Raw genomic sequence first — 24,015 nt, 5'->3', positions numbered from 1 at the left:
GACAGGTGTGCTAACAGGAAGTTTAAAGTTATCACTGTAAGAGCAAAAGAAACAAAGCATTCACCCGGAGTAGGTTAAACAACTCGCGATATATCCAGTCATGCAGCCAACAAGGCTGAGGCTCCTTGTGCCTCACAGACTGACATGGAAAGGCCCCCAAACACAAGTCAAGGCCAGGGGCAGACCTCACGTGCGGCTGTTATCCTTGTTTAGACTGTTGCTCAGGGAGCACATGGCATGCTACTGATGTGGAGGCAGGAGCCAGGAACCGGGGGGTGTGAGAGTGACTCTATACTAAACCAACTTCTGCATCTTGGCCTATGGGGAAAATTAAGTATGCAAATTTTTTTAATCAAAAAAATACGGACTGATTACTTGATATCTGACAAATCACAAGGGCAATTTTTGATTTCAGAATAAAGCAGCAGTTGTAAAGAAAAGCAGAAATTCTTCTTGGGAGGCTGATTTTATTGTACATTTGGACCCATTTTTGTTATAATAATTACTATAAAGTTGTGACATACTTTTTTAATATGAAAAGGCATAAAATTTCCTTTATAGTCAACTTCTCACTTATCCATCATGTAATGTCAATGCTCCTATAACCCCAGGTATGATTCTTTCGAGAGACAAGTCAGATCAAATACATCATTAAAGAAAACCTGCATGTGAAACGGACTGAACTCAGACAAAGACCATTATTTTGCATATTCCAGATAGGATTCTTAGAATATAGTTTCCTAGTTAATGAATAGTAAATTAATTTACTGGCTAAATTATCAACTATGGAGCTTCTTGACAGTATAAAGCAAATGGATAATTCATAAAAAACTGGCTTCTAAATATTAATTACTTCAAAACAGAATTTAGTAATGAATGTTTAAAAAGCACCCATTATAACTGCTAAACCATAAAACGCGTATTATATCTATTTTATCAGCTATACAAAACTTATCAATTTTTCTCTTGACAAAAGGTAGTAGAAATCCCAAAGAATAAGGGACGGACCACTAATTAAAGGTCATGTTTACTAATCTAGCACCACAATCCCAGCCTCAGGATTCCCAAGCAGCTGGCAGGAGGACACGGGAGAAGGCGAGGACGCTGATGACGTCAGGCGGCCCCATTCTCCCGAGGCCACCTGGGGTCTGGGCAAAGACGACTGCTGAGGCTGGAGAGGAGCCCAGATGCTTTGGGATCCGACGGCAGAGACAGAAGCAGTGTATCCAGAAGGCAGTGCCGGCATCAGTCTCACGAACTGGGGGGTTTCTTCTTGGCATCCAAGTCCTTTTTAATTTCTTCAAGCTTTTTAGCCAAGTTTGGTATCTTGGAAAAGAAAAAAGATTATTATAGTTTTGCATCTACCTAATATTCTTTTACTTCCCCATCTTCAAAGATAAGTGCCTCTGTAGGTTTCGATATTCCTGTGAACAGAGTTGCTCATAACTGCACACAGTCGATACCACAAGTTGTATATTAACTATGCTCCCTCTCTGGTAGCCAGACTAGCTACTCCAGCCCCTCGATCCAGTGCCAAGTTGTACATACAACAGTAAATATGACATCAGTTAATGAAGCCCTGCCTACACGCCACGGCTCAGGAAGGCAACAAAGGAAATTCCTTTGCCACACTGAAAGTTTTTTTAAGGCTTATTTATTTATTTGAAAGGCAGAGTTAGAGAGAGACACGGCGGGGCTGGAGGGTGGCAGTGAGCCTGATCTTGCGTCAGCGGGTTCACTCCCCAACTGGCCACAACAGCCGACGATGGTGAGGCTGAAGCAAGGAGCCTGGAAGTTCATCTACGTCTCCCACATGGGTGCAGGGGCCCAAGCACTTGGACCATCTTTCGTTCCCTACTCAGGTACATTAGCAGAGAGCCAGATCGGAAGTGGAGCAGCCGGGACCTGAACTGGCTCTCATGTGGGATGCTGGCATCACAGGCCGTGGCTCAACTTGCTGTGCCATAATGCCGGTCCCACCAAAGCTTTACCACAAAACTACTGAAAAATCAGTAAGTTTCTCTTGTCTTTTGAAGATTTACTGCTTTACTTGAAAAGAGAGCATCAGAGAGATCTTTCATCCACTGGTTTATTCCTCAAATGGCCGATGGCCGCGTCAGCCAGAACTGGGCCAGCCTGAAGCCAGGTGCCAGAAACCATCCAGGTCTCCAGCGTGGGTGGCGGGGCCTAAGCACTTGAGCCATCTGCTGCTGCCTTCCCAGGGCAACAGCAAGGAGATGGCCTGGAACTGGGGCAGCAGGATTTGAACCAGCACTCTAATATGGGATGCCGGCACGGCAAGCCATGGCTCAACCTACACACCAGTTCTTGTTTGTCTTTTTTTAAAATTTATTTATTTATTTGAAAGGCAGAGTCACAGAGAATCAGAGGCAGAGAGAGGTTTTTCATCCACCAGTTCACTTCCCAAATGGCCACGATGGCTGGAGCTGGGCCAATCTGAAGCCAGGAGCCAGGAGCTTCTTCCGGGTCTCCCATGCACATGAAGGGGCTCAAGGACTTGGGCCATCTCCTACTACTTTCCCAGGCCATAGCAGAGAGCTGGATCAGAAGTGGAGCAGCCAGGACTCGAACCAGCGCTCACATGGGATGCTGGCACTGCAGGCGGTGGCTTTGCCCACTACGCCACAGCACTGGCTCCTCTCACCTGTCTTTTCAAAACAGCTTTCCAGGGTTTCCATTCCTATGCAACTGTGCCACCTGTTTTTCATGTTTCCCTCTATAAAGAGAGGCTGATACACAACCGGGTCTTCCTTCCATGCACTGGGCTAATGGATCTACCTCCAAAATCTAGACATCTCGACCTCGGGCGGCAGGGGCTGAAAAGATGATCCGATTAGTCTTTAAATTCCCTCATCACACCCACTTAAGAGATGGGCCAAGGACCTCAACAGACATTTTTCAAAAGAGGAAATCCAAATGGCCAACAGACACATGAAAAAATGTTCAAGATAGGCTGGCGCCGTGGCTCAATAGGCTAATCCTCCACCTTGCGGCGCCGGCACACCGGGTTCTAGTCCCGGTCGGGGCACCGGATTCTGTCCCGGTTGCCCCTCTTCCAGGCCAGCTCTCTGCTGTGGCCAGGGAGTGCAGTGGAGGATGGCCCAAGTGCTTGGGCGCTGCACCCCATGGGAGACCAGGAGAAGCACCTGGCTCCTGGCTTCGGATCAGCGCGATGTACCAGCCTCAGCGCACCGGCCGCGGTGGCCATTGGAGGGTGAACCAACGGCAAAAGGAAGATCTTCCTCTCTGTCTCTCTCTCTCACTGTCCACTCTGGCTGTCAAAAATAAAAAAAAAAAAGAAAAAAGAAAAAGAAAAAATGTTCAAGATCACTAGCAATCAGGGAAATGCAAATCAAAACCACAATGAGGTTTCACCTCACCCAAGTTAGAATGGCTCACATTTAGAAATCTACCAACAATAGATGCTGGAGAGGATGTGGAGAAAAAGGGACACTAACCCACTGTTGGTGGGAATGCAATGTTGGTGGGAAGCCACTATGGAAGTCAGTTTGGAGATTCCTCAGAAACCTGAATATAACCCTACCGTTCGACCCAGCCATCCCACTCCTTGGAATTTACCCAAAGGAAATTAAATTGGCAAGCAAAAAAGCTGTCTGCACATTAATGTTTATTGCAGCTCAATTCACAATAGCTAAGACCTGGAACCAACCCAAATGCCCATCAACAGTAGACTGGATAAAGAAATTATGGGACATGTACTCTATACAATACTATACAGCAGTCAAAAACAATGAAACCTGGTCATTTGCAACAAGATGGAGGAATCTGGAAAACATTATGCTAAGTGAATTAAGCCAGTCCCAAAGGGACAAATATCATATGTTCTCCCTGATCAGCGACAACTAACTGAGCACCAAAGGGGAAACCTGTTGAAGTGAAATGGACACTGTGAGAAACAGTGACTTGATCAGCTCTTGTGCTGACTGTTGATGTACAATGTAATACTTTATCCCTTTTAGTATTTTCTCTTTGTTTTGTTCTAGTACTATTGGTTGAACTCTGTAATTAACACACAATTATTCTTAGATGTTTAAATTTTAACTGAAAAGTGATCCCTGTTAAATATAACAGTGGGAATAAGAGAGGGAGGAGATGTACAATTTGGGACATGCTCAATCGGACTTGCCCCAAATGGTGGAGTTAGAAATGCACCAGGGGATTCCAATACAATCCCAGCAAGGTGGCATGTACCAATGCCATCTCACTAGTCCAAGTGATCAATTTCTGTTCACAATTGATCACATTGACATGTCTAAGAGTCAAAGGGATCACACAAACAAGACTAGTGTCTGCTAATACTAACTGACAGAATCAAAAAGGGAGAGAACAATCCATCATGGGAAGCGGGATACACAGCAGACTCATAGAATGGCAGATGTCCTAAATAGCACTCTGGCCTCAGAATCAGCCCTTAAGGCATTCGGATATGGCTGAAGAGCCCATGAGAGTATTTTAGGCATGGAAAGCCAAGACACTACGAAAAAAAAAAAAAAAAAACCACCAAACAAACAACAACAACCACCTAAATGAAAGATCTCTGCGAGTGAGATCCCAGTGGAAAGAATGGGGCCATCAAAGAAGGAGGTACCTTTCTCTGAAGGGAGGAGAGAACTTCCACTTTGACTATAACCCTGTCGGAATAAGATCGAAGTCGGCAAACTCAAAAGGCTTCCATAGCCTTGGCAACTCATGACTAGAGCCTAGGGAGATTACTGACGCCATAAACAAGAGTGTCAAATTGTTAAGTCAACAACAGGAGTCACTGTGTACTTACTTCTCATGTGGGATCTGTCCTTAATGTGTTGTCCAATGTGAAGTAATGTTATAACTAGTACTGAAACAGTATTTTACACTTGGTGTTTCTGTGTGGGTGCAAACTGTTGAAATCTTTACTTTGTATATACTAAATCAATCTTCTGTATATAAAGATAATTGAAAATGAATCTTGATGTGAATGGAATGGGAGAGGGAGCAGGAGATGGGAGGGGTGCGAGTGGGAGGGAAATTATGGGGGGGGGGGCATTGTAGTCCATAAACTGTACTTTGGAAATTTATATTTACTAAATAAAAAAAAATTAAAAAAAAATTCCCTCCTCACATGACTTTGCAGAAAATTGTCAGCACCAACTTAATGTTACTCTAGAAACTGAGCAGTGCTTAGCATCACCTTGAGATCACCTAAACCGATGGGCTTTTGCCCTCTTGTGGTGACACAGAGGATAGACACCCCTGAGAGATTATCTTTTGAACAATAGAAAAATCTTTCTATAAAATGTAGGCTGTTTTCCTCAGACCTACTGGGCTAACATGCTTGAGGGCACGCCTCACCTTAACAAACAGTAAGTCACTGGGAAACCGTCAAATGGCATCAAGGAGGACAGGGTATGGCCACTTACGTCATAGTTCTGAGCCAGATACATCCCAACCACGTTGCCGAAAGTGAATCCAAGCTGGAAGAATAGAAAAGGAAGAGTTACACTGTGCCAGTACGACATCAAACCAAAACACAGGGCAGCATCTTCGCCTTGGCATCTGGTCTAGGACTTTGAATAAGAGATCCACATTTTTCTTCTATAAATTAAACAGAGAAACACCCTTCCAAAAAGTTAAAGAGCACAAATAAGTAAGAATAAACAGTGGCACTGGATAAATCTACCCTAAATTCTCCCTGTCCCTTCAAAACCCCCATGTAACTTGACCACAAGGTTCCAGAAAAACAAGCCAAAGTTCTTGTTTTTGTTACCGAATGCAGCAACGTTTCCAGATTTTTTTTTTTTCCTGTTATGGGTACTGCTAACCCTTTCTATAGCAAATAAAAAGTACTCAATTGAGAAGTACTCTTTTGAATTACAGAATCTTAGAGAACAAAGCGATCTCTTTTTTAAGATTTATTTATTTATTTGAGAGGCAGAGTTACAGACAGAGAGAGGGAGAGACAGAGAGGTTCTCCCTTCGCTGGTTCACTCCCCGAATGACTGCAACAGCCAGAGCTGGGCCAATCTGAAGCCAGGAGCCAGGAGCTTCTTCTCCCACGTGGGTACAGGGGCCTAAGGACTTAGACCATCTTCTACTGCTTTCCCAGGCACATTAGCAGGGAAGTGGAGCAGCCAGGACTCGAACAGCACCCAAATGGGATGGGTGCCACAGGCAGAGGCTTCACCCATACACCACAGGACCTGCCCCCAAAGAGATTCTCGCAGCACAATCTCTTTATACTTTACAGGAACTTGAGGCCCTTGACAGTGAAGTGACTTGTTCAGAGTCGTCACAACAAGGAGCACAGACAGGACACCTAAATCACACACATAATTGAAAACAGAGAATGTGTGATGATGGAAAAGAAGGGGAAACCCTGACAAACCACTGAGCCCAGCACTGTCACAGGTGGACGTTAAAGTCCCTTGGGGACCGTAACTCGAGCTCAGCGACAAGCGATAGAGAACTATAAATGTTTATCTGACTGAACAAGCACCGTTTCCTGCAGATTTAGACTACTCTCTGCAGACCAAAAGGGCCAAAGCCCATCAGTTTGGAGTTTAAATGATAATTTCCTGGTTTTCCCCTTATAATTAAAGGCCTCCAGCTGGAGGCCTAATTTCTAATCTCATAAATTAAAACTGGCATCTGTCTGGCTTCATCATTTTGTCTAATTCGTGTTACTTACTACAATTCAGTCAATACACAGCAGAGGATAAACAGGAAAACAATGTGTGGCGTTCAACATTACCAACCCCACATGGCATGGTCTACCCATGTATTCCAGTTGGAGATGCACACGCAAGACAGAAGGCAGCTTATTATGCTTTACGCTTACTCATCTTTAAACAACAAAAGCATAACTCATATTGGCAAAAATAAACATAAGAGATACGCAGTCTCTAAGGATATACCATTCTCTGGTCATTTGGTCAGAAATATTTTGCAAAAGCCATATTTTTACCAATGTTATACACCAAGGTTTAGTCTCATGGGTGGAAACCAGGTACAAGGAGGCTTTCCAACCTGGGGAAAGTATTAAATTTGCTTAAGAGAAAAAGAACCGAACACCAAACAGGAAGGACGTGCACTGAAAATTTTTCAAGAAAAGCAGAATTCAAGTTTTATCACTACCTGGCTGTGTGCTTTTAGACAAGAAACTTAACCTCTCTGTTGCTTCGTTGATTTGAGCTTCCTGATTTATAAAACACTGTTTTAACAATGTAATCATCCAGCTTCAACATTCTGGGATTCCTAATTCTTACCACTTGTATCTCAAATACTGGCTAGCTAGTGTGGCTTCATTTGGGCAACTTCATCAGGCATCAGTATTTGCAAAAAACTAGTAGTTATTTTAAAACACAAAACAAAAACCACGTGCTTCTAACAAGTCATATCCAATTCCAATTTCAGATTACTACCAGATCTACCAAGGGATACTGTAAAAATTAAACACACAACATGAAGATGAATGTCACTCATTAAGAGGAATGTGAAGGAAAATACATGAAGCTAGAAAGGAAAATACACTGCTCATGGGACGGTGCACCACCTAAGTTCAGACAGAAAAAAGAAACCGACATCTGAGCAACAGTCCAAGAAGAGTTCTCAGTCTGAGGCGGAGACAGGCAGATTACAGAAGGTTCTGAGTGGCTGCCAAACCCCCGCAGGCCGAGAACGCCCACTTCCCCCAGGCCAACACCTGGCCCTGTCAGGAGCGGGTGAGCTAAGCCGGCTGCCATCACCACGCCTGCTCTCCCATCACTCAGTGCCCCCGTGGCACTCCCTGACGAGACAGTCTAGAAGGAAATGAAATGCCTTCTTCCCCAGCACACAACAAAACCCACGCTGTCGGGGCCGGCGCTGTGGCGTAGCGGGTAAAGCTGCTGCCTACAGTGCCGGCATCCCATATGGGCGCTGGTTCAAGTCCCGGCTGCTCCACTTCCAATCCAGCTCTCTGCTATGGCCTGGGAAAGCAGAAGATGGCCCAAGTGCTTGGGCCCCTGCACCTGCGTGGGAAACCTGGAAGAAGCTCCTGGCTCCTGGCTTCGGATGGGTGCAGCTCCAGCTACTGAGGCCATCTGGGGAATGAATTAGCAGATGGAAGACCTCTCTCTCTCTCTCTCTCTCTCTGCCTCTCCTTCTCTAACTCTGACTTTCAAATAAATAAATAAATCTTAAAAAAAAAAAAAAAAAAGCCATACTGCCACACCGCCACACCTGTTCTGCAGTATCATTGAGACATTAGGAATACGAAAAAATAACTGCTTCTCACAAACATGTTAGGGGCCAAGAAACGGTACAACACTAGAAGTCTGGAGATAGAGGAATGGCATGAGGAAAGTGAGAGACAGAAAGGAGTGGGAAAGGGGCCGGCGTTGTGAAACAGCGGGCTAAGCCACAGCCCACCATGCAAGCATCCCATGTAAGTGCCAGTTTGAGTCCCTGCTGCTCCACTTCCAATCAGGCTCCCTGCTGATGCAGCTGGGAAAGCAGAAGATGGCCCACGTGCTTGGGTCTCTGCCACCCACACTGCAGACCTAGGTGTCTTTCCTGGGTCCTGGTTCTGGCCTGGCCCAGCCCCAGCTGTCTGCAGCCATTTGAGGTGTGAACCAGCCTACAGAAATCTCTGTCTCTCCCCCTCCCTCTGTAACTCTGCCTTTCAAATGAATGAATGAATGGAAGGAAGGAAGAGAGGGAGGGAGAGAGGGAGAAATGGGAGAAATGGGGGGAAAGGAGCAGCTGGAGTTGGGTCCCAGAGGGAAGTCTGGATTGGCACAGGGCAGCACAAATGGCTCTACGGTTACAGAATAACTTAGGCAGTGAGGCTCCAGAGTCCACTCCCGTCCTGAAAACCCAAACTCCCTCCAAACCACCTTTCATCACTACTCATCTGGCAGCAAAATCTCACCTGGATACTGAGACTATTTATAGTTTTTTCATCCCACTTTACTGTGAATAACTGTTTGCTAGAGAAATAGAAATCTTTAAATATAGGGTCCAATGGAGATTAAGTTCAACAGCAAAAATGTTAATGCATTTGATTAAAAAGTGCTATCCTTGACCCTGATGGGCTGGTTAAGTAGTGAGGTATATATAGTGTGTTATCCTCTAGAAGATTTTTTAAAGACTCAGTTATTTACTTATTTGAAAGGCACAGCAACAGAGAGAAAGGGAGAGACAGAGAGAGACAGAGAAACTGCTCTTCTATCTCCGGTGCACTCTCCAATGGCCACAACAGCCAGGACTGAGCCAGGCTGAAGCCAGGAGCCTGGAACTCCACCCTGATCTCTCGCAGGGGGACCAAGTACTTGGAACCTCATTCACTGCCTTCACAGGTGCATTAGCACTCGAGAAACCAGGTCGGAAGCAGAGCAGCTGGAACTCAAACGGGCACTCCAAAACAGGATGCCAGTGTCCAAAGTGGCAGCTCAGTCCACTGCACAACACCAGCCACATGCCCTTCTAAAATATAAAAGAAACTGGATTTCCCAAATACATCTGGCCCCAAGATTTCAATGAAGGGACTGCAGATCCTTACACGAGGACACTTGAAAAAGTTTGTGGGAAAATGCCATTAAAAGAGATGTTTATTTTGGTGCAAAAAAAAAACTCCAAAAATGAAATCCATGCAGTTTCTCACAATACGCATTTTTGAGGATACCTCATACTAAAAATCAACTTCATAGTTAGCCCTGTAAAAGGATTAAAACTGTCCTCTGCCCTTGGAGAATTTACATAATATTCAGAAGAAATGCTACAAGTGAGCAAAATTGCTACAGAACAAAACAGCAACACCCCAGCACAGAACTTGAGTGGTACAGGTGCTCCAAACACCAGAACTAGGCCACACAGGAAGTAGCCAAATGAATGACACAGAGGTGATTTCTCTAAGATACCATATCCGCAAGAGGTGGACGTACCTCAAGTTCCTTTTAAAGGTTGTAAATATACAAAGTACTGACATTTACACTGGCAAAGGAATGAGAAGGGAACGGAATGTGGACAATCAAGGCACAAGATGGGAACACAGATATGACGACTGGAGTAAGAGTAACAGGTCTGGCACTGGTGCTGCGGCGCAGCGGGTGAAGCCACCTTCTGAAGTGCCAGTCAGCATCCCATACGGGCGCAGGTTCAAGTCCCGGCTGCTCCACTTCCCGTCCAGCTCTCTGCTATGGCCTGGGAAAGCAGTGAAAGATGGCACAAGTCCTTGGGCCCCTGCCGCCTGGCTTCAGACTGGCACAGCTAGGGGAGTGAACCACCAGATGGAAGATCTCTCTCTCTCTCTCTCTCTGCCTCTTGATAATGCTGCCTTTCAAATAAATAAATATAGCTTAAAAAAAAAAAAAGTAGTAGGTCTAATAGCAAAAAATAACCTGAGTTAAGGAATGAAGAGCATTAACTACGGCAAGCTGGGTAGGGCTGGCTGATGGCCTCAAAGCACAGGCAAAGGAGTTGCATTCACAAGCAGTGAGGACAAGGAGCCACTGACCACTGTTCGGCAGCAATGTGAGGACAGCATCCAGCTGCACCTACACTCAGACAGGGCCACGTTCATACAGATTACAGGAAGCCTAGATTAGTGGGGCGGCAATAAGGGGTAGTAAACAAACACGAACAGATTGTTTCTCATCTTAAATATCAACAAAGAACAATGGAATAGAATTAAGAGTCCAGGTGGGGAAAAACCCACACATTTATAGTCAAGTGATTTTCAACTGGGGTGCTAAGACATTCAATGGGAAAAACAATGGTGCTGGGAGACCGGACATCCACATGCGATTGAATAAAGCTGGACCCCTATTCAGATCTCATATAGTATTCAAAAATTAACTTAAAACAGATCAAAGACCTAAATGTAATGCTAAATTGATAAAACAGGAATAAAGCTTCAGACAATGGTTTTACTACAAATGACAAAAATGACAAAAGAGCAGGTGATGAAAGAAAGTGGACTTCATCACATTTTAACATGTTTGTGTTTCAAAGCTTACCATCAAGAAGTAAAAAGACAATATATAAAATAGGATAAAATACTTGCAAATCGGAAACCTGAAGAACCGTTATAACCGTTATAACTTAATATATATAACTTATAACCGTTATAAACTTAATTAAAAATGGGCAAAGGATTTTTCCAAAGATACAAATGTTCAACAAGCACATGAAAAGATACTCATCATTAGTCACAGAGGAAATGCAAACCGAAACTATAATATGGTTTATTTTGTTTAATTTTTTTTTGACAGGCAGAGTTAGACAGTGAGAGAGACAGAGAGAAAGGTCTTCCTTCTGTCTGTACAGTCTGACCAGAGCTCACAGCCCGGCTGAGGCCTGGGACCTCCAGAAGAACTCTGTGAATCTAGCTCTGACTCCGGACGTCACCTGTGACACGTAATTCCCCACACCCCAGGGCATGCGGGGTGACGCTGCAATTGAAACTGTTTCCTGTGCTGCTGCTTATATGTGTAGCTCCCTTCCCCTGGAACTAAATTTTTAAAAAAAGATTTTAGTTTTTTGAATGGTAGAGTGACAGAGAGAGAGGGACACACACACACACACACATACAGAAAATCTTTTTTTTTTTTTGGACAGGCAGAGTTAGACAGTGAGTGAGAGAGATAGAAAGAGAGAAAGGTCTTTCTTCCATTGGTTCACCCCCCAATGGCCACTGCGGCCGGCGCACCGTGCTGATCCAAAGCCAGGAGCCAGGTGCTTCCTCCTGGTCTCCCATGGGGTGCAGGGCCCAAGCACTTGGGCCATCCTCCACTGCACTCCCGGGCCACAGCAGAGAGCTGGCCTGGAAGAGGGGCAACCGGGACAGAATCCGGCACCCCAACCGGGACTAGAACCCGGGGTGCCGGCGCCGCTAGGTGGAGGATTAGCCTAGTGAGCCGCGGCGCCAGCCTACAATATGGTTTTGTGGTCACAACACATCATACCCACTAGGATGGCTGTAATTTTTTAAAAAAAAAAATTTATTTATTTATTTGAAAGTCAGAATTAGAGAGAAGGAGAGATAGAGAAAGAGAGAGATCTTCTGGGCCGGCGCCACGGCTCACTAGGCTAATCCTCCGCCTTGCGGCACCGGCACACCAGGTTCTAGTCCCGGTCGGGGCGCCGAATTCTGTTCCGGTTGCCGCTCTTCCAGTCCAGCTCTCTGCTGTGGCCCGGGAGTGCAGTGGAGGATGGCCCAAGTGCTTGGGCCCTGCACCCCATGGGAGACCAGGAGAAGCACCTGGCTCCTGGCTTCGGATCAGCGCGGTGAGCCGGCCGCAGCGGCCATTGGAAGGTGAACCAACGGCAAAAGGAAGACCTTTCTCTCTGTCTCTCTCTCTCTCTCACTATCCACTCTGCCTGTCAAAAAAAAAAATAAATAAATAAAAAATAAAATAAAATAAAGAGAGAGAGAGAGAGAGATCTTCTACCCGCTAGTTCACCCTCAAGATGGCAACAGTCAGGGCTGGGCCAGGCCGAAGCCAGGAGTTTCACCCAGGTCTCCTGAGTGGGTGGTAGGAGCCCCAACACTTGGCCATCTTCCGCTGTTTTTCCCAGGCCATTAGCAAAGAGCTGGAGAAGTGGAGCAGTCAGGACATGAACCAGCGGCCACACGGAAGCGCCATCCCTGCCGCCCACTCAGGAGACCTGGATAAAGTCCTTTTCCTGGCTTGGGCCTGGCCCAGTCCAGGCAATCTGGGGGTAAACCAGCAGATGGAAGTTCCCTTGCTTGCTTGCTCTATGTCTCTCCTCTGTGTAACTGGGCCTTTGAAATAAAAGAAAAATGAAAAAAGTAAATGATATGGAATACGGGGCTTCTTTTTGAGATCATGAAACTTGAGCCAGAAAAGTAGACAGTGTTGGTGACTGCACAATTCTGTATCTACATTAGAAACTAACAAAATGAGTGAATTGTATAGTACGTGAATTATATCTCAAAGCTATTTTGAAAACATCATTAAGCTATAATAAAACAATGTGAGCTATGTAGGAAGTAACTGAGAAAATCAAAGATAACTCAGGCTTCCAGATAGGGCAAACCTTTAAAAAGAATTGAAATACCAAAATTGAAAAAGCAAGGATCACTCAGATAAATGGTTGAGTACATGAGAGCTCCAGGAAAAATGTTCCAAGTGGACACAGTTGGGATTAGTCACAACAGTGTATCTATTAACCTAAAAACACACTCTAGGGGCTGGTGCCAGCATCCCTTATGGGCGCTGGTTCGAGTCCCAGTTGCTCCACTTCCGATCTGCTATGGCCTGGGGAAGCAGCAGAGGGCCCTGCACTCCCGTAGGAGAACCAGAAGAAGCTCCGGTCTCCTGGCTTTGTATCAGCTCAGCTCTGGCCATGTGGCCATTTGAGGAGTGAACCAGTAGAACAAAGACCTTTCTCTCTCTCTGGCTCTACCTCTCTTTGAAACGCTTTGAAATCAATAAAAATAACTCTTAAAATACATAATAAATAAATAGGACCTAGAAAAGTAAAATATCCAGACTGAAGTCGAGATCATGAACAACGGTGGAAGAGGGAGAACGGCTTAGCCCAAAGACTGGGGTCCAGCATTGTGGTACAGAGCTAGCACTGTGCCTTCAGCACCCCATGCTGGAGTGCCAGTTCTGGCCCTGTTCCTGCTGACTGCCTGCAAAGGCGGAAGACAGCTCCACTGCCCGGATCCCTGCCACCCATGCGGGAGACCAGCACGGAGAACTGGCTTCCAGCTTCAGCCTGGCCCAGACCTGGCTGCTGCGGCCATCTGAATAACCAGCAGATGGCAGATCTGTCTCTCTGTCACTCTGCCTTTCAAATACAGAAATCTTTAGATAGACAATGCTCTGCAGCTATGTAAAAGGTTAGCACATGGATTACAAATGCTCTTAAAGGGGCCAGCACTGTGCGTGTCAGGTTAAGCCTCCGCCTGTGATGCCAGCATCCAGCTGCTCCACTTCTGATCCAGCTCCCGGCTACTGGGCCTGCGAAGGCAGCAGACGATGACACAAGAGCTTAGGCCCCTGCACCCACGTGGGAGACGCAGAGGAAGCTCCTGGCTTTGGGATCTCTCTCTCTCTCCTCTTCTAACTCTGCCTTTTGAATAAAAAAAAATCTTAAAAAAAAAAAAAAAAAAGAAGGAATGCTCTTTAAGATCAAAAACCAAGTAAGGAGACACTGACCAAAAACTTAAAATTGCCATCAGAAGTAATGAGTCTGTTGTATCTGGAGGCTTCCAACCAAACTGGATACCCCTTAGTAGTGGAGACTTAAGCATCAACAAGCTAGCTGGACTAGAGAAATCTAAAACAACACATCCAATCCCAAACCTACAATCCTGTACCAAGGCGCTAGTACAGCCAGGCCCAGACTAGAGTGAGAAAGACCTGCTCTGGGAGGTTTACCACGAGAACACAGAGACCCGAAGGCTTAACGTGACTCAACAGCTAGCATTTTACTGGGGCTTACCCCAAGCAGGGCCGCGTTCTAACTCCTTTTTTCACAAATCTCATGTTCTTCACAACCCTACCTCTAGAGCAGACACCACTATTACCCAGTTTATGCTGGGAAACTGAGGCACAAGCAATTAGGTAACTTGCTCACAATTAACATAGCAGGTCTGTGATAGGGAGAATAAAGGAAAGACATAAGATTTTTTTGAAAGATTTATTTGTATTTATTTGAAAGACAGAGTTACAGAGAGGTAGACACACAGAGAGATGTCTTCCATCTACTGGTTCACTCCCCAAATGGCTGCAATGGCCAGAGCTGAGCCAATCCAAAGCCAGGAGCTTCTTCCGGGTCTCCCACGTGGGTGTGGGGGCCCAAGGAGCTGGGCCATCCTCTACTGCTTTCCCAGGCACAACAGCAGGGAGCTGGATTGGAAGTGGAGCAGCCAGGACTCAATCACTGCCCATTTTGGATGCGGGTGCTGAAGGCCAGGGCTTTAACCCGCTGTACCAGAGCTGGTCCCAGGACATAAGTCTATGTCAGTATTCCAAATTTCAGAGACTCAGGGCAAAAAAACGAAGTTAGGTGTAGGCAGGGATTGGGAGGAAGAGGTAATGGGGTCTGAAATAGAGGTGGGACCAGAGATATTCAGTTGCCTGCTGACGCCAGGGAACCGGAATTCAGAGAAAAGGACACAAGGTTGAGTGCAAGCTGTCCACAGACGGTGAAAGGTGATGGCACGACAAGGAACCCACTCCGTAAGACAGGGTGTGGGGAGAAGAGCGGAGGGCAAGACTGAGACTTGAGCAACACACAGTGTCCCAGAGCAGGGAGACGCAGCCAGCAAAAACAGGAGCGATCAGATGAGGCAGTGTCTCAACTGGTGTGCCTGATGCCGTCCCCCAGGGCCTCAGGGTGGCCAAGAGCAGAGTCTGCCACTTGGCTCTGCCCAGGTTCTCCCATAAAAACAATTCTGGCTATAACATAAAAAAATGCCACAAACCAGGAAGACATGAGATCCTAAAGCCAAGGGTAAGGGGTTTAAAATGAGGTGATTTAAGAGTACCAAATGCTGCCAAGTTCAAGAGATAAAAATAAATGATAACAATAACAGCACCACAGGCAACGTTCACAAGTCTGCAGCAGTGACATCAGAGCAGGGGCTTCAAAAAGTTGGAAAAATGGGCCAGCACTGTGGCACAGCTGCCACCTATAGTGCCAGCATCCCAGACGGACGCTGGTTCGAGTCCCAGCTGCTCCACTTTTGATCCCGCTCAGCTAATGTGCTTGGGAAAGCAGCAAAGGATGGCCCCTGCACCCACATGGGAGACGTGGATGAAGCACCTGGCTTCAGACTGGCCCAGCCCCAGCTGCTGCGGCCATTTTGGGAGTGAATCAGCTGATGGAAGAATCTCTGTATCTCCCTCTCTCTCTCTCTGACTTTGCATTTCAAATAAAAGAAAACAAATTTTTACAGAGTTTGTAAAAGAATGGAATTAAAAGATATGCGGCGGTGGGGGGTGGGGAGTGGGGAGGGGTGATGGCAGGGTGCTGTGGTGTAGCAGGTAAAGCCGAGGCCTGCAGTGCTGGCATCCCATATGGGCACTGGTTCAAGACCCAGCTGCTCTACTTCCGATCTAGCTCTCCACTATGGCCTGGGAAAGCAGTGGAAGATGACCCAAGTCCTTTGGGCCCCTGTACCTGCGTGGAAGACCTGGAAGAAGCTCCTGGCTCCTGGCTTTGCATTGGCCCAGCTCCGGTTGTGTAGCCAACTGGGGAGTGACCCAGCGGATGGAAGACCTCTCTCCCTCTGCCTCTCCTGCTCCCTGTGTAACTCTTTCAAATAAATAAATAAATAAATATTAAAAAAAAATAACCACAGCCCAATCATACTGGAATTCAGGACGCTACTGCAATAAAAGGAAACTAGGCGAGAGGCAGCAGGCTCACAGCGAGACAGGGATGCCGGGCGAATACTGCACTACGGAGAGGGACGGACAAGCAACACATCAGGGGCAGGGTTTTCACATGGCGCCCCAGGGAACAGTAACTATGGAAACGTCGCAGAGGGTTCCAAAGTGTGTGGCGACCGTACACACGCTCCACGTGACGGTCCCGTCGTTTCCACACCTCTGTCCCCTGCCCTCTAGGCCCTGCTTCCGAGTGCAACTGCTGCCTTTCTAAAGAGAAGGCGAGCCCGGCATCCGCGCAGCGCCATCTTTAACTCCCACAACCAAGCTAGGAGGCGGCTCCCAGCCTAGAGGTGGGAAGCGGAGTGACTGCCCAGGCTCCGCAGACAGGGCTCAAGCCCAGGAGTCTTCGCCTCTCAATCAGCCGCTAGGGAATGATGGCCACTGCTTCACAGAGGAAATGACTGGCTCAAGCTCACGGGGAATGGACCGCTTGACAGAGCAACAACCGCCGTCTAATGCACCCCACTCGACAACAGCAATGGGGAGGTGGGCAGGGAAGACGAGGGGAAAGGACCAGAGGGCGGGGGACAGCACTCCAGTGACTTCCGAGCTGGGACCTGTGCACGGCCCCAGGGTCTTCCTTTAAATTCTCAAGACAGAATCGGTTTACACACGGCCAGAGTTCATTCTATAAAAGCGCTAAGAGCTTCATCTAATGCAGCCAGCGTCTTCCCGCGGTCCATCAGTGAGCAACACGTGTAGCAGGAGGCTCAAGTATGTCACCTGACACTTGGGGGCTGACCTGGCTTTGATTACGTTTTAAAATTTTATTTATTTTTTTAATTTATTTTTTAGGAAATACAAATTTCCTAAGTGCAACTTTAGGACTACAGTGATTCGTGCCACCATACCCGCCCTCCCACCCGCACTCTCACCCCTCCTCCTCCTCCCTCTCCCCTTGCCATTCTCCATTACAATTCTCCATTAAGATCATTTTCAGTTAGCTTTGCACCCAGACCAACTTTATACTAAGTAAAGATTTCAACAGTTTGCACGCACACACAACTGTCTGAGAACTACTTTTACTATTAACTCTCAACACAACTCACTGAGAACAGAGGTCCTGCATGGGGAGTCAGTGCACAGTGACTCCTGTTGTCAATTGAACAACTAACACTCTTACGTATGACCTTGACCACCGGAGGCTCTTGCCTAGGCTATGGAAGTCTTCTGAGTCCACAATCTCCACCAGTATTTAGACAAGGCCATGAGCAAAGTGGAAGCTCGCTCCTCCCTTCAGAGAAAGGTACCTCCTTCTTTGATGGCCCGTTCTTTCTGCTGGGGTCTCACTCACAGAGGTTCTTCATGTAGGACGTGTTTTGCCACAGTGTCTTGGTTTTCCATGCCGGAAACGCTCTCACGGGCTTTCCGGCCAGACCAGGAAGCCTGAAGGCCTGATTCTGGCTGACCTGCCAAGCAGGTGGAAGCTAGCCTGCAGGCAGCGCGCTGGGCACCAGAGGCGACCTCTTTGGGGGACCGCATCCAGCCATCAGCTGCCATTCTCCAAGGGGGCAGAGGGGAAAGAACCCCACCCGGAGAGCAGGCAGTAGTGCAGTCCCCGCTTCTGATCACAACTGGGGGTTGCAAACTTTGCTTAGAAAAACTCGCACTAGGCCAGCGCCACGGCTCACTAGGCTGATCCTCCGCCTGCAGTGCCGGCACATGGGGTTCTAGCCCCGGTCGGGGCGCCGGATGCTGTCCTGGTCGCCCCTCTTCCAGGCCAGCTCTCTGCTGTGGCCAGGGAGTGCAGTGGAGGATGGCCCAAGTGCTTGGGCCCTGCACCCCATGGGAGACCAGGAGAAGCACCTGGCTCCTGCCATCGGATCAGCACGGTGTGCCAGCTGCAGCGCGGCGGCCATTGGAGGGTGAACCAACGGAAGGAAGACCTTTCTCCCTGTCTCTCTCTCTCACTGTCCACTCTGCCTGTCGAAACAACAACAACAAAAACAAACAAAAAAACAAAAAGAAACCTCGCACTGGGAAATCCAACTGGCAGGGCCTCCTGGCCTCTTCCCCGGGCCATCAACCCTCTTGGCAGGACGCTGGGTTTCGCCAGAAAGCTCATTCTTCATGCAAATAAGGGGTCGTGAGAAGTAACGTGCTAATTCACGGTGACACCTCCTTCCCCTCCTGGGGCGGGGCGGGGGGGGGGGAGGAGGGACCATGACTTGCACACTCCCTCTTCAAAGGCTGAAGACTATAAAAAGTCCGGGAAGGGCGCCGGGGCGTCTAGCGCGCTAACGTGAGCTTCAGTCTCAACTCTCCCGGCCGCGAGGACCCGGCGTGCGTCCACGGAGGGGCCGCTAAGGGCCTTCGGTGCCCAAGCCTTCACACGCCGACCACACTCGGGCAGCTCGTCGGGCCCAGGGTGGCTGCAGACTACCAGGACACGGCCAGGTGCGGGGTCCCCCTCGCACGGCCCCCCAGGGGGCGAGGGGCCCAGAGCGACCCCCCAGCGCCGGCCCTGCGCCACTCACCAGGAACTGGAGCATGATGTCGGCCGGAGGAGCGGGGACGGCGCAGAAGGCGGCTGCAGCTCCGCGGGCCGGTCGCAGCCTACCTCCTCGGGCGCGACGGGCGGGACCCGCCGGCGACTTCCGGGTCACGCCCCGCCCCCGCCCCGCCTACCGCCTCAACGCCCGGAAGCGGCTCGTGACGTCCCGACGCCCCCTGGCGGAAGTGCCTGGGATCACCACCTGTTCCGGCCCGAGAGGACCAAGGGCCCCAGGAGTCTTTTATGGCCAGCTCGCCAGCGGCTGTGATGCACAGCCAGGCCTAGGGCTCCCTGGCCTGGGAGACGGGCTGAGGCGGCGGGTTCCATCCGGGGGTGCACAGCCGAACGGCCTGGGGGCTTGGGTGCCATGTTCCACCCGGGCCCCAAGCGGACTGCGGTGGACTGGAAGAGGCTTGTAGTGCCCGGGCTGCTTTGTAACCCGAGTGCAGGACCCATGAGACGGTGGGTGCCTAAGTAGTCAGGATGGAAGCAGAGTCCGGCACAGCCTGGCTGCCTTTGGGCCGCCCAGCACGAGCGAGCTGTTGAAGTTGGTTCCTGCACCTGTCATCTCCCTTGTTAGCATCGTGGAGACCAGATGAGGTCATGTGAGCGACAGGAGATGACTGCAGGAGCCGTCTCCAGTCCTCTGCCACACTGCGGGCCAACCCTGAAAGCCTTCCTGGACGCACACCTCCAGAGGCAAGACCACTCTGCCCTCTAATCCCGGTCTTCTGAGTGCACACGTGTCTGCTCTACTAAGAAGGACTCTGGTCCCAAGTAATTGAAAAAGAAAATCATGTTAGCCTGAGCCAAACAGGAATGCAGGATACAGAAAGTGAACGACCATGGGGAACAGGAAAGCCGTTAGGAAGTTAAAAAGAATTTTCTGTTTTCTGCCCCCACACCTGGCCCCAACTCCCTGAATACAGTCACTGTAACTGACTTGGATTTCTTACTTTCTAAACAAATCTTCAAATTTATCTCTTTGAGATTTATTTTTTTATTTCAAAGGCAGAGTTGGGGGGGGGGGAGATCTTCCATCCACTGGTTCACTTCCCAAATGGCTGCAATGACTAAGGCTGCGCCAGGTTGAAGCCAGGAGCCAGGATCCCCACGTGGTCTCTCACACAGGTCTTCTTCTGCTGCTTTCCCAGGCACATCAGCAGGGACCTGGATTGGAAGTGGAGCAGCTGGGACTCGAACTGGTGCCCACATGGGATGCCGGCACTGCAGGCGGCGGCTCTACCTGCTACACCACAGTGCCAGCCCCCAGATTCTTTCTTATGGATCCTCACAGAAACACCCCCTTTTAGACTCATGCTTTTCCTTGACCCCTCCTTGCGCCTTTCTCTATTGACTTCCTAGACCCCCCTATTCAGTAAAATGTTAAACCTTCCGTGGGAGGTAATTTGGCTCAAACTATTAGGAGCTTAGATGAACAAATGTCCCAGTGATTGCTGATTGTGTATGGTCAAAATTGTTTCACTGTAGCAAAAGGCTGGAAATAATGGAAATTAGGAAGGAACTGATTAAAAAATTGTTACATTAAAATCTGTGTGACAGGAGTGAAAGGGGCTCTATGTTGATTTAGAAAGATATTTGGGGATCCTGGCCTTGTGGTGTACTGGATAAGGCTGCTGCCTACAATGCCAGCATCCTATAGGAACGCTGGTTTGTGTCTCAGCTGCTCCACTTCCGATCCAGCTCCCTGCTAATGGGCTAGGAAGAGCAGTGGAAGATGGCCCAAGTGTGCCTCCCACGTGGGAGACCTGGAAGAAGCTCTTAGTTTCGGCGTGGCCCACCGCTGGGCACTGTGGCCATCTGGGGAGTGAACCAGCGGATAGATCGCTCTCTCTCTGTGTCTCTCCCTCTCTGTAACTCTTTCAAATCAACAAATAAATCTTAAAAAAAAATTTCTTTGGGATTCACATTGCGATGCAGCAGGTTTTACGCTGTTACCAGCTATTAAAATGCCGGTTGAAGACCCAGCTGCTCTGCTTCTGATCCAAACTCCTGCTAATGAGCCTGGGAAGGTGGTAAAACATGGCCCAAGTGCTTGGGCTCCTGCCACCCATCTGGGAGACCCAGGTGGGAGTTCTTGGCTTCTGGCTTCAGCTTGGCCTAGTGCTAGCTGTCTTGGCCATTTGGAGAGTAAACCAGTAAACGGAAGATCGATCTCTTTCACACTCTGCCCTTCAAATAATGAACAACATATATACATTAGAATATAATTTTTTTTTTTGACAGGCAGAGTGGACAGTGAGAGAGAGAGACAGAGAGAAAGGTCTTCCTTTTGCCGTTGGTTCACCCTCCAATGGCCGCCGCGGCCGGCGCGCTGTGGCCGGCGCACTGCGCTGATCCGATGGCAGGAGTCAGGAGCCAGGTGCTTTTCCTGGTCTCCCATGGGGTGCAGGGCCCAAGCACCTGGGCCATCCTCCACTGCACTCCCTGGCCACAGCAGAGGGCTGGCCTGGAAGAGGGGCAACCGGGACAGAATCCGGCGCCCCGACCGAGACTAGAACCCGGTGTGCCGGCGCCGCAAGGCGGAGGATTAGCCTAGAGAGCCGCGGCGCCGGCCTAGAATATAATTTTTTTTTGACAGGCAGAGTGGACAGTGAGAGACAGAGAGAAAGGTCTTCCTTTGCCGTTGGTTCACCCTCCAATGGCCACCACGGCTGGCGTGCTGTGGCCGGCGCACCGCGCTGATCCGATGGCAGGAGCCAGGTGCTTCTCCTGGTCTCCCATGGGGTGCAGAGCCCAAGCACTTGGGCCATCCTCCACTGCACTCCTGGGCCACAGCAGAGAGCTGGCCTGGAAGAGGGGCAACCGGGACAGAATCTGGTGCCCCAACCGGGACTAGAACCCGGGGTGCCGGCGCCGCTAGGTGGAGGATTAGCCTATTGAACCGCGGCGTCGGCCAGAATATAATTTTTAATAAACTTTATTTTCATTGATATTTAACATAATTTCAAAGTGGATCTGCGCTCTAAGATGAGCAAAAGAACACATAACACATATCCTAAATTTCATCGGAGGTTTTTCACTCCATTGTTTTGAGTAGGGCGTGGGGTTTCAGGGCCCCAGTGTTGACCCTTACCATTCTGCAGCTTGAGCTTTGACCCACACATGGAGAAAGAAGAGAGAACACCAGCACACACTGGATGACAGTACCGCTAAGTCCTGGTGTTACACATCTGCCACCTTGTACGGCTGTGAGCTAGTTCTGTGTGTACTCAGAAAGTCAAAGTGATGACTTAGACCCAGCTGCAGTCGGAACTCGCTGCTTCCCAAGCTTCTGTTTGGTTGCAGGTTTTACACTTTTTCCTTACAGGATAGATACTTGCATTGACTTAGGCTTCAACAACACAGACTGATGCCATGGTTTCAATCACACTAAAACTCAAAGGATACCTGGGTAATTATGGACCTGCCCGACAAGTGGGTCCACTGCATTCCCACAGTCTGCTGTTATCTGCAGAACTGGGGTAATGAATCATTTTCCCATAAAGGCCCCAAGAGGTAAGGCTTTTATGGCACAGAGCTGTCCCTGGGTCACAGCATTTGTTGAAAATTCAGGCAAGTGACTGCACACCTTTACAGTGCAGATATCTCAGCTGACTGAGGCCTCTGCAGTCACTCCGTGTTTTTGTTTTGTTTTGTTTTTAAGGCTTATTAATTTGAAAGAGCCACAGAGAGGAAGAGAGAGGGAGAGAGAGAGAAAGTGTCTTCCATCTCTGGTTTACTCCCCAAATGGCCACAATGGCCAGGGCTGGGCCAGGCTGAAGCCAGGAGCCACATCAGGGTCTCCCATGTGGGCAAAGGGCCCAAGCACTGGGGCTGTCTTCTGCTGCTCTCCCAGGCACTCTAGCAGGGAGCTGGATAGGAAGTGGAGCAGTTGGGACTCGAACAGGTATCCTTATGGGATGCTGGTAGTACAGGTGGTCGTTTTACCCACTATGCCAAAATGCTGGCCCCCGTTCCATTCTTTTTTAAAATTTTAAAAGGTTTATTTCTTTGAAAGGCAGGGTGACACAGGGGGAGAGACAGAAAGATCATCCATCTGCTGGATCACTCCCCAAATGCCCACATGGGTGGCAGGGGCCCAAGTACTTCAGCCATCATCATCTGCCTTCCCAGGCACAACAGCAGGAAGCTGGATGGGAAGCAGAGTAGCTAGCATTCCTAGATGGGATGCAAATATCCTAATCAGCGGCTTATAACTCACTGTGCCACAACACACACCCATCATTCCATTCCAAATCCACATTAGGAAAATATCCTTAAAAACATTTAGGAACAAAGTGTCATGATGCCTACAACTTGTTAAGGAAGAAAATCGGTATGTATGTGTGTGTATAAGGAATGAAGGTGGGGCCGGCGCTGTGTCACAGTAGGCTAAGCATGCACCTGTGGCGCAGGCATCCCATGTGGGCACCACTTCCTGCCCCAGCTGCCCCCTTCCGATCCAGCTCTCTGCTGCGGCTGGGAAAGCAGTAGAAGATGGCCCAAGTGCTTGGGCCCCTGCACCCACATGGGGAACCCTGAGAAAGCACCTAACTCCAGCCTGGCCCAGCCTTGGCTATTGCAGCCTTTTGGGGAGTGAACCAGCAGATGGAAGACGTTCCTCTCTGTCTCTCCCTCTGTAACACTCTCTCTCAAATAAATAATTAATTTTAAAAAAAGAAATGAAGGTAACGTGCCAAATGTTGACAACAGTTGCATCCAGGTGATTGGTACCTGAGTTCATTGGGGAAAACACCCGAATATTTGGGAAAGGACAGAGTGTATATGAGCTTTGCTAGCACAGACAAAAATTTTCTATATTAACAATTTGTCAAAACTACAATAACAAGGGTACAAAATCCTGATTTCTAAACCCTGCTTGATTGAATCAGTAAAAAAATGATAGCTTTGAGTTCTACTTTTTTTTTTTTTTTTAATTTTAAAGGCAGAGTTAGAGAGAGAGAGAGAAGATATCATCCATCTGCTGGTTCACTCCCCAAATGGCCACAAATGCCAAGGCTGGGCCAGGCCAAAGCCAGGAGCCTGCAGCTCCATCAAGGTCTCCCACATGGGTAGCAGGGGCACAAG

The 24,015-nt window shown here is 48.5% G+C and overlaps 1 protein-coding gene across 1 annotated transcript; it reads right to left on the bottom strand.

Moving 5' to 3' along the window:
* Positions 1-447: 447 nt before the first annotated feature.
* On the bottom strand, positions 448-18,996 carry STMP1 (short transmembrane mitochondrial protein 1). Its single transcript, XM_008258156.5, has 3 exons — positions 18,908-18,996; positions 5,439-5,492; positions 448-1,326 (listed from the first exon to the last, which is right to left on the bottom strand). The coding sequence occupies exons 1-3, from the start codon at positions 18,920-18,922 to the stop codon at positions 1,252-1,254; spliced, it is 144 nt and encodes a 47-aa protein (XP_008256378.1). The 5' UTR covers positions 18,923-18,996; the 3' UTR covers positions 448-1,251.
* Between the last annotated feature and the right edge of the window lie 5,019 nt (positions 18,997-24,015).

The sequence above is a fragment of the Oryctolagus cuniculus genome, chromosome 3 (genome assembly GCF_051225735.1).
Source record: "Oryctolagus cuniculus isolate XC-2025 breed Fujian yellow rabbit chromosome 3, ASM5122573v1, whole genome shotgun sequence".
Classification (NCBI taxonomy): Eukaryota; Metazoa; Chordata; class Mammalia; order Lagomorpha; family Leporidae; genus Oryctolagus; species Oryctolagus cuniculus.
The sequence above is the reverse complement of the archived record's forward strand: the minus strand, read 5'-3'. Positions and strand labels throughout refer to the sequence as shown.